Source organism: Oryx dammah, unplaced genomic scaffold (genome assembly GCF_014754425.2).
Source record: "Oryx dammah isolate SB20612 unplaced genomic scaffold, SCBI_Odam_1.1 HiC_scaffold_4, whole genome shotgun sequence".
In the NCBI taxonomy this organism is placed as follows: Eukaryota; Metazoa; Chordata; class Mammalia; order Artiodactyla; family Bovidae; genus Oryx; species Oryx dammah.
The window spans coordinates 40428320-40439714 of NW_024070188.1; the positions used below are offsets into that span (position 1 = coordinate 40428320).

General features: G+C 39.4%; 1 protein-coding gene across 1 annotated transcript in view; it reads left to right on the plus strand.

The window, feature by feature from the left end:
• The window catches only part of GPR63 (G protein-coupled receptor 63), a 54087-nt gene extending 47167 nt beyond the window's left edge, over positions 1-6920 (plus strand). Inside the window, exon 2 of the mRNA XM_040239148.1 lies at positions 1408-6920. Coding sequence (XP_040095082.1) covers positions 1561-2820 — 1260 coding nt within the window. The 5' untranslated portion in view covers positions 1408-1560 and the 3' untranslated portion in view covers positions 2821-6920. The remainder of the gene's footprint in view (positions 1-1407) is intronic.
• Positions 6921-11395: the final 4475 nt, after the last annotated feature.

Sequence of the window (11395 nt, forward strand, 5' to 3'; positions counted from 1 at the left end):
ACAATTAATGTGGGGCTTCGCAGGTGGTGCTAGTGGAAAAGAACCTGGCTGCCAATTCAGGAGACACAAGAGACACAAGTTTGACCCTGGGTCGGGAAGATCCTCTGGAGAAGGGCATGACAACCCACGCTGGTATTCTTGCCTGGAGAATCCCATGGACAGAGAAGCCTGGGAGGCCGCAGTCCATTGAGTTTCAAAGAGTCAGACACGGCTAAAGTGACTTGGCACACACACATGCATGCAAACTGCTATGTAATTCGTCCATCCCCAATCTTTGGACTTATTAAAGGAATCTACACAGACACCCAGTGGGAGTTCTTTATAATTAGAAAGGTTAAAGTTACCTCTCCAGTAAGGAAGGAAAATCCTACATCACAAAAGTAGGTTAGGAAGATAATAGATTAAGAAAGTTGTTTACAAAAAACTCACGAATTACAGGAATTGTTAAGAAGTTGGGGGTAAGGAGAAGAGAAAGGTGATAAGAAGCTTTTTGGAGTAAGAAAGTGAAATATCTTTGTAAGTTTTCTAGAGTGCATTCTTCTTCACACCTGAATATTTTCCCAGTCATCTTCTTTAGAATCCTTTATTTCTTGGTTGACATTTTAATCAAGTTGCTGGCATTATAGTAAGGTTGATCTTAGGAAGAAGAATTGAGAAGATAGAAGTATTTGTTTAAGAAAATACAGGATGGAAATGGGTGGGCATGGGAAAGAAGAGAGAATTTGAGGATCAAAGAGAGCTTTGGGAAAAGAAAGGAAGTCTTCAAAATATGACCAAGACGTTTTACAGATAATTTTTCTTCTTTTCTTGAAGAACTTCTTCAGTAGAGTGGTAGGATTCTAGGGAAAAACACAAATAAAATAGAGAGCCAGAAAACTGCTTCAGACCCTCATTGAAAATAAGGGTGGTGTCTACTTGTGAAGCTGTGAAAGCAAAGGTGTTTGATTATCATGTATTAAATAGGAAACTGATTTCAGGGTTCTTTGCCAACTAGCTTTGGGCTAGTGTAAGAATGGAATATAAACCTGTACCAAAGAGCTATCAAGAAAAGTATTAATACTCTCAGGACAAACAGATAATAAAATCTGTATTAATAGTAACTGTGAAAAGGCTATGCTGCTCCTGGAAATTGGAAAGAAAAGTTAACTGTAAGGTAATCTTTTGGCCTTTGAGGCAGTAATACATTTTTATTCTTTTCACTTTCACTTTATATGTGGAAGTCATGAAGTTTCCTTTATAGTTGACTAAAAACAGAACAATATTTTAGTGATGACTAGTCTAGAAACTTAAATATTTTTAAAGAGTTAAAAAAGTAAAATAGGTCCTTCAGGATGAAGAGTAAGGAGTCAAATGATATGTACAAAACTCACTCCCATTTATTTTTTTGTGTTTTGGACTTGTTTTCAGGCAAAAGGACTCCTATGGAAGATGGACATCTTTCTCCCGTTTCCAGAATATGTCTCCAAGCTCATCAGTGAAACCTGATCCTGCTGCTTTGTGTTAAAATGCTTGAAGAACACTCACATCTCTGACAACGCCAGCTTCCATCCTGTTGAAACCATGGTTGTCTCTGCAGTGTTGATGGCATCCCATACTGGGGCATCCAACACAACGTTTGTAGTTTATGAAAACACCTACATGAATATTACGGTCTCTCCACCATTCCAGCACCCTGGCGTTGGTCCACTGCTTAGATACAGTGTTGAAACCCTGGCTCCCACTGGGATGAGTTCCTTAACAGTGAATAGTACAGCTGTGTCCCCAACACCAGCAGCTTCCAAGAGCCTCAACTTGCCTCTCCAGATCATCCTTTCTGCTCTAATGATGTTTATTCTGTGTGTGTCTTTTCTTGGCAACTTGGTTGTTTGCCTCATGGTTTACCAAAAAGCTGCCATGCGTTCCGCCATTAACATCCTCCTGGCCAGCCTGGCCTTCGCAGACATGTTGCTTGCAGTACTGAACATGCCTTTGGCCTTGGTCAGTGTTCTTACCACCAGATGGATTTTCGGGAAATTCTTCTGTAGGGTATCTGCTATGTTTTTCTGGTTGTTTGTCATAGAGGGAGTAGCCATCCTGCTCATCATTAGCATTGATAGGTTTCTTATTATAGTCCAGAGGCAGGATAAGCTAAATCCATACAGGGCTAAGGTTCTCATTGCAGTTTCTTGGGCAACTTCTTTTTGTGTAGCTTTTCCTTTGGCAGTAGGGAACCCCGACCTCCAGATACCTTCCCGAGCTCCCCAGTGCGTGTTTGGGTACACAACCGATCCGGGTTACCAGGCATATGTGATTTTGATTTCTCTCATTTCTTTCTTCCTGCCCTTCCTGGTGATCCTGTATTCATTTATGGGCATCCTCAATACTCTTCGGCATAACGCCTTGAGGATCCATAGCTACCCTGAAGGTATATGCCTCAGCCAGGCCAGCAAACTGGGTCTCATGAGTCTCCAGAGACCCTTCCAGATGAGCATTGACATGGGCTTTAAAACGCGTGCCTTCACAACCATTTTGATTCTCTTTGCTGTCTTCATCGTCTGCTGGGCCCCATTCACCACTTACAGCCTTGTGGCAACGTTCAGCAAGCACTTTTACTATCAGCACAACTTTTTTGAGATCAGCACCTGGCTACTCTGGCTCTGCTACCTCAAGTCTGCGTTGAACCCACTGATTTACTACTGGAGGATTAAGAAATTCCACGACGCCTGCTTGGACATGATGCCTAAGTCCTTCAAGTTTTTGCCGCGGCTCCCTGGTCACACACGGCGACGGATACGCCCCAGTGCTGTCTATGTGTGTGGGGAACATCGGACGGTGGTGTGAATATTGGAACCGCCTGACATTTTGGGTGATGGCTGTTCTTTATCTGACTTTGAATTTTCTTTCTCATGGCTCCTCCACTTAAACTTTGTTGTTTTATTCATAGGTTATGTATATATGTGTATGTGTGCAATGTAAAGAAAAAATGGTGATTAGTTATAAGTCTGTTACTAGGGATACACAAGAGGGAAGTGATCCCATGTGTTACCTCCAGGGTTCAAGAGAAATCCTTGATTTAGGGTGGGGAGATGATTTTCTGTAACTTCAGTTGATTTTGTTTCTATAGTAGGAATCAGGATTGTGCTTTATTGAGCCTGAAGTTACATTGAATTTTAGGTATATTGTATGCTGCTAAGATATGCTTAGTTGAGTTTATAAATTTTTTTTTTTCCTGGAAGACACTGCTGCTTTTTGCCATCACATTGGAGCCAAAAGCCACATACATCTCAGTAGATAGTTTTGTTTAAGAACAATAACCCAAGGGGGTCAGTGACATTTTAAAGGTCATTAATATTTACTTTGGTGCACTTTAAGAAACAATGTACAGACTAATTCAGTCATGTTTTTCAGAATTGCTTTTATACATGACATGTTGTGCTTTAGGAAACATTGCATTATTTCTAGGAAGATAGTTTTTTTAAAAAAATGTTTTATCTGCATGTACAGTTTTAAAGGAGAGAACATAAAAATGGAGAACTTTTTCTAAGCACAATAGTGAATCTTTAGAGAAATAGGGCAGAGTTGAGAAGATGGAGCACCTTTGAAAATGTAAATGAAATGCAGAGAGGCTGTGGCTGGTGGGGGCTGTGCTGATTCCTTTTACTCACCGATTCTCTGAGTTCACTGGGGAGAAGGGTCACCATTTATTAGACATCTACCAGGTGCCAAGCACTGTACATCATTTTATCCTCATAGTGTGCTGTGAGGGAGGTTATTAGTTCTTCCTTTTGCAGACAAAGAAGGCAAGTCTCAGAGACTTAAATCCTGCCCAAGGTTAGTGCTAGAGCTGGGGTCAGAAAATCCGTCTGAGTCCTGAGACTGCTGTTCTGCTGTACCACACAAACACCTCCTTCACGTTTGGAAGTTCCATGACCAAGAGGGAACTATGTGTATTCTTCCTTTCTTTTTTTTTTTAGATTGAAACCTTTTTTTTAAAAAAAAAAAAATAGCTTCATTTTTTTTTAAATTGCCAAAAGGAATTACATTATAGAAAGTCTGGAAAATAGAAAGGAAAAAAATTAAAATCATTCATAACCTCCTTTATAAAGTGGAACTTAAAAATCGATAAGGGTATAAGGAAATAAGGCAAATTTTTGATTTGCAAAACAAGTGACCATTATCGAGAAGTTAAATACAGCTGTCTATAGGTCTTTGCCCTGTAAGTTTGGATGTTTCCAGTTGTCCAGCTATATTCTCAATGTTCTGGACAGAATGCCGTGGTTGCCCCAGTGCTTGCCCAGAGCAGAGCTGGCTGTTGAAGAATGTGAACACTTAGAGGTGAACAGAAACCCTGGTCTGAGCCTTGAGCAAGTTTTCATTGGGGCAGGTCTAGGGTTTCAAATTCTTCTCTTGCTGATAATATAATCTGCCTCTCCCCACTGCCCTATGTGCATCCGGGGCCTTCGGTGCCCTCTCTCTCCAATTCCAGGAACTAGACAGCCCCCAGAGATGGGGCTTCAGACTAAGGCCATAAGTGCTGAAAGTGTAGCCTGTTGGCTACATCATGGACTTTATAAATAGTCAAGTTAACCATGAACCCCTTTTGGATTTATAGCATGTTTTCAGAATTGTTGTGCTTTGTCACCAGTGGGAAGTGAGCCTCTGTTTCTTTAGCTGTACAACCAGAGAGTTGGACTAGATGAATCTTCAAGATCTTTCCCAACTGTAATGTGACAGTAGAGATTTTTTGAAGAGCCCAGCTGACATCAGCATCACTCTTTGGTCTCCAGTATTATTTTTTGTTACATTTTACTTCTTTAGATATTTCTTAAAATTGAATGTCTAAAGAGCATGTGGCACCATGGCAGGAGTTAGGAGTTTAGGGGGTGGATATCATCATCAAAGACCCGAGAAACGCTGTTCTTGAGGCAGTGGTCTTGTTATTGGGACTCATTTTCCAGTTAACTTGTCCTTGGGGACTCAAGCATGTTATTCAGCACGTTTTGAGATCATCCTCTGATGAGACTCACCTACCTCTTTGGTTTCTTATTTATATTATTCACAGGTAAAATTGCTTTTATCCATTGGGATCTTATAGAGCACAAACACTGTAGTAGATATTAGTAGCGCATTGAAGTGTATCATGCTTTCCATTTTCAATATAAGCTAGATTTCAGGCAGATATTAATAAGTCTATTTGAAATTAGACTTTATCTGAGGAAAGTCAGTGTGATCTGTACGTGTTGGCAGTAGATCCTGAGACACCTTTCATGGTTGGAGTTGAGACAGCTTTGTTTCCTTTGTCCTGTTTTTATGAGCAATCCTTAGGTAACCTCAGGGCTGCTGGTAGGCAGTGCAGCATTGGGAAGAGCTCTGGAGTGCCTGCTAAGAGGCTGTGTTTGTGAAAGATGACCCGGAAGGGCCTTTGGGAGAATGCAGCACCCACACTGAACAGCAGTTCTTACACTGGACTGTCTTGATTGATCAGATGACAGTTTACAAACCGTTTTGAACATTTTTATCACATATACATTTTGAAAGCTTAAAAAAAAAAGTACTGTGGTATACCTTTGAACGATTTAGGTGTAGTATCATATGTTGCCTATTGTATATTTTCTTGATGGAAAAAAATGCCACTATGAGTTATCACCACTGGCTGACATCATCAGAAATGTTTTTCTTTTTCCTTCAGGCTAATAAGTAAGAAGCAGGAAAGAGATAATGAAGTGTTTGTGGTCAAGAGAAAGAATCAAAAGAAATCCTTAATAATCTGAAATAGTGATATTCAAACTTTCAAATATTCATTTGCATTTAAGTCTTCCCAGGGGGGCTGGTTAACAATAAATACAGGTCACCAGGGCCCCCAGAGGGGCATTGGGCCCACCAAGGCCCACGTTTATCTTGTTGAGTGTGTGGTCTGATTCTGGTTCAGATGGTCTCTGGGGCATACTTCAAGAAACACTCATGTGGGAAATATATCCACTTAAAAATTGTCTCTTTTTTCCAAAAAATGTTTGATTTGTGTTGGAAGCCATTATCTCACAGTGCATGGATAGTCCACATTGAGAGGAAAATCTGTGTATCATTGTGCCTAATTTGCTGCCACTTGTGTTAGTGTTGGATCACTCCAGTGTCAGCTTTATCATCTTTCAACTGGCAAAGTTCTGATAAAACATATAGTTTCAAATTAGACTGAAAAGGTGACTTCACAATTGAAAGTGATGCCTTTTGGAGTCTGATTCCTCTCATTTTCTTTTCTAGGTAAGAGATATCTTTATTGTATGTAACCTCCTGAAGAGTAAGGGGAATGCAAAGATTCATCCAATTCCTATTGCTCTGCTTACGCCAGTTGTGTTCAATGGAAGCATGAAAAAATAAAACCATTTAAATCTATGTATTTCAGTTGCTGACAAAGATACTTAACTTAATATTTGCTTTTGTTTACATGAAAATATTTATGTATATATCACAGGAAAAATGTTCACTTGCTTGATATTTTATTCTTCCATGATTTTCAATGTTTAAAGGACTGTTTAATTCAGATTTTCACAACCATAGTCTTCATTGAAAACTCAGTTTTGATAATAATAAATGAAAATGTCAAAGCACATGTTTGTTATTACAAGTAAATGGTAATACAGTTCTTAGATATTAATTGGTACTAGTCCTATGTAATTAAAATTAATTTATTTTACAATGGTACCTAACCTATATGAAAAAATCACTTTGAATTTTGGGTTGTAATATTCAAAATCAAAGTGTACAATTATTTGTGCATATTCTTATTACAGCCAGGAAAAGAGCTACTAATAAGAAAATGAATAAATGTTTAACATTTCTAAAAGTGGAGTTTTTTTAAAGGACTACTTCATTTATTTTAGAAAAAAAATTGTCATGAATAATACTTTCTGTTCAATTAAAATCTGAGTTTAGTTTCAATCCTACTTCCTTTGGGTTTTTATTTTCAAATTAGCTCTCAAAGCCTTTATATGTATAACTGTATTCTGGTTTTAGAAGTTCTCAGAGCAATTAAGGATGAAATGAAACTTGGCAAAAGACCATTAGTATTAAGAGACAGTTTTAAGACATTCTGTCTAGGAGAGTTATAAAAATTTTCCTGCTAAGTCATTTGAAATTGGATTGTCACTGGCAAATCAGTGACAATGTTTGCTTCTGTTTTGATGGAATGATTTCATACTGTACTTCTCTAAAATCTAAGGCCTTTCTAAAACCTACTTTTAAATCTTTAGAAAATATCGTTCGTTTTTATATGAGTTTCAGTTTTTGCCAACTAGACACGAGGGTTTTATTTTCCTTTTCACTTATATGCAAAAGCTAAATATATTTATTTTTAAGTTACAATAGAAGGTTGATTTACAAAGGAAGGTTGTCATTGAATCTACATCTAATAGTTTCTTTTGAAATGGAAAGGTAAGATATAGCAAAATAGAGAAAAATGTTGAATTAAAAGCATGTTCACATCTACTGTGAAAATAATTAGCTCCTCTCAAATCATAATAAAGAAAACCTTTAGGAGAAGTGCCTACCTTCTATGTCAAGGTGCAGTCAGTTAGCTTTAATGCAAAAAAGAAAAAAATATTTCACAGGTGTATCAGTCAGGATTTAACCCAGGGAAGCAGAACTGGTAAAATATATTTATTATGAGATCTATTGCAAGAGGTGGCTTACATCGTTGTGGGGCTGGCTGAGGGCCAGCTGTCCTGTAGGGCAGGCTGGAAATCACAGGCACAAACTGAAGTTGCTATCAGTTTCTGCTGAGGCAGAATTTCTTCCTTCTCAGAAAAGCCTCCCTTCTGCTTTCAGCCTTTCAACTGCAAGTCAGACCTATCCAGATTGTCTAGGAAAATCTCTGTTAATGTGGACTGACTGTAGATTTTAACCACATCTACAAAACATCTTCACAGCACCACTTAGATTTGTGTTTGATGGAAAAACTAGGGACTGTAGCCTGGCCAGAGTTCAGTTCAGTCATTCAGGCATGTCCGACTGTGACCTCATGGACTGCAGCATGCCAGGCATCCCTGTCCATCATCAGCTCCCAGAGTTTACTCAAACTCATGTCCATTGAGTCGGCACTGCCATCCAACCATCTCATCCTCTATTGTCCCCTTCTCCTCCCACCTTCAATCTTTCCAGGATCAGGATATTTTCAAATGAGTCAGTTCTTCACATCAGGTGGCCAAAGTATTGGAGCTTCAGCTTCAGCATCAGTCCTTCAAATGAATATTCAGGACTGATTTCCTTTAGGATGGACTGGTTGGATCTCCTTGCAGTCCAAGGGGCTCTCAAGAGTCTTCAACACAACAATTCAAAAGCATCAATTCTTCAGTGCTCAGCTTTCTTTATAGTTCAACTCTCACATACATACAGACTACTAGAAAAACCATAGCTTTGACTAGACGGACTCTTGTTGGCAAAGTAATGTCTCTGCTTTTCAATATGCTATCTAGGTTGGTCATAACTGATCTTCCAAGGAGCAAGTGCCTTTTCATTTCATGGCTGCAGTCACCATCTTCAGTGACTTTGGAGCCCCCCAAAATAAAGTCTCTCACTGTTTCCACTGTTTCCCCATCTATTTCCCATGAAGTGATGGGACCAGATGTCATGATCTTTGTTTTCTGAATGTTGAGCCTTAAGCCAACTTTTTCACTCTCCTCTTTCACTTTCATCAAGAGGCTCTTTATTTCTGCTTCACTTTCTGCCATAAGGGTGGTGTCTTCTGCATATCTGAGGTTATTGATATTTCTCCTGGGAATCTTGATTCCAGCTTGTGTTTCATCCGGCCCAGCATTTCTCATGATGTACTCTGCATATAAGTTAAATAAGCAGGGTAACAGTGTACAGCCTTGACTTACTCCTTTCCCAATTTGGAACCAGTCTGTTGTTCCATGTCCAGTTCTAACTGTTGCTTTCTGATCTATATACAGATTTCTCAGGTGGTCTGGTATTCCCCTCTCTTTCAGAATTTTCCACAGTTTGTAATGATCCACACAGTCAAAGCCTTTGGCATAATCAATAAGGTAGAAATTGATGTTTTTCTGTAACTCTCTTGCTTTTTCAATGATCCAGTGGATGTTTGTAATTTGAAATCTGATTCCTCTGCCTTTTCTAAATCCAACTTGAGCATCTGGAAGTTCATGGTTCACATGCTGTTGAAGCCTGGCTTGGAGAATTTTGAGCATTAATTTGCTAGCATATGCTGCTGCTGCTGCTGCTAAGTTGCTTCAGTCGTGTCCTACTCTGTGCGACCCCATAGATGGCAGCCCACCAGGCTCCCCCGTCCCTGGGATTCTCCAGGCAAGAACACTGGAGTGGATTGCTTGCATATAAGATGAATGCAATTGTGCGGTAGTTTGAGCCTTCTTTGGCATTGCCTTTCTTTGGGATTGGAATGAAAACTGACCTTTTCCAGTCCTGTGGCCACTGCTGAGTTTTCCAAATTTGCTGGCACATTGAGTGCAGCACTTTCACAGCATCATCTTTTAGGATTTGAAATAGCTCAACTAGAGTTCCATCACCTCCACTAGCTTTGTTTGTAGTGATGCTTCCTAAGGCCCACTTGACTTCGCATTCCAGGATTTCTGGCTCTAGGTGAGTGATCACACCATCTTGATTATCTGGGTCGTGAGTATCTTTTCTGCATAGTTCTTCTGTGTATTGTCACTTCTTAATATCTTCTGCTTCTGTTAGGTTTGTACCATTTCTGTCCTTTATCGAGCCCATCTTTGCATGAAAATTTCCCTTGGTAGCTCTAATTTTCTTGAAGAGATCTCTAGTCTTTCCCATTCTGTTGTTTTCCTCTACTTCTTTGCATTGATCACTGAGGAAGTCTTTCTTATCTCTCCTTGCTATTCTTTGGAACTCTGCATTCAAATGGGTATATCTTTCCTTTTCTCCTTTGCTTTTTGCTTCTTTTTTTCACAGCTATTTGTGAGGCCTCCTCAACCACTTTGCCATTTTGCATTTCTTTTTTTTAGCGATGGTCTTGATTCCTGCCTCCTGTACATCAAAAGACCATTGAAGTGATGACATCCAAATTTAAAATATCAAAGCTATGGTTTTTTCGGTTCATGTATGGATGTGAGAGTTGGACCAGAAAGAAAGCTGAGCACTGAGGAATTGATGCTTTTGAATTGTGGTGCTGGAGATTTGAGAGTCCCTTGGAGAGCAAGGAGATCAAACCAGTCAATCCTAAAGGAAATCAACCCTGAATATTCATTGGAAGGACTGATGCTGAAACTGAAGCTGCAATACTTTGGTCACCTGATGCAAAGAGCCAACTCATTGGAAAAGACCCTGATGCTGGGGAAGACTGAAGGCAGGAGAAGGGGGCAGCAGACATGAGATGGCTAGATGGCATCACCGACTCAATGGACATGAGCTTGGGCAAACTCTGGGAGGTAGTGAAGGACAGGGGAGCCTGGCAGGTGGGCTTTAGTCCATGGAGTTGCAAACTATCAGTCTTAGTGACTGAACAAAAACAACGAATAATGCTATAGTGTTATTGTAAAAAACTCAGTCACATAAATCTCAGTGTTGAGATTAATATCATGACAAAGATAAGTGTGTTGAAGAGGATGGGAAACATTCTGACTGCATTATGTTCAAATACACGTAATCACAGGACATAGTATCTTTGAATTTCACAGCACTGTGAAACTTCTCGAAAGGGAGTAATAATAATTGATCAGATGATTTCATGAATTAACTTTCTTCTTATATAAACTTTAATTATTGTGATACTTGCCAAGGATGATGCCTTTCTTCTAAGAAATTTGAAAGCATAAATGGTTAAGACAATATTAACTCACAACCTAAAAACTTGCTAACAATAATAATGATGATGAGTGCCATGTTTTAAATGGGCTTACCAGGTGGCTCAGTGATAAAAGAGTCTACCTGCCAGTACAGGAAATGCAAGAGATATGCGTTTGATCCCTGGGCTGGGAAGATCCCCTGGAGGAGGAAATGGCAACCCACGCCAGTCTTCTTGCCTGGAGAATCCTATGGACAGAAGAGCCTGGAGGGCTTCAGTTCAAGGGGTCACAAAGAGTTGGACTTGACAGCGACTAAGCACGCATGCCATATTTTGGCTACTTAAATTAGTCAAAATACACTTTATTTCAATCCATAGTATTTTCTCCTTTTTCCAGTTATGTTCCCAAGAGATTAAGTAACTTTTTCAGGGGGATTGAAATCTAGGCCTAATGCCAAAGTTCACAGTTTTTTAGAACACCTTGCTCCTATTATTCCCCAATAATAGAACTGAGTTTCTAGTGAGGCTAGTATACTTACTAAGCATCATACTAGGTGATTATTCCTCTCCATGCATTAGATAAAATAATAATGGCAGAAAAAACCTATACCCAAAGTTGTAGGTATTAGCACAAAACCTAGA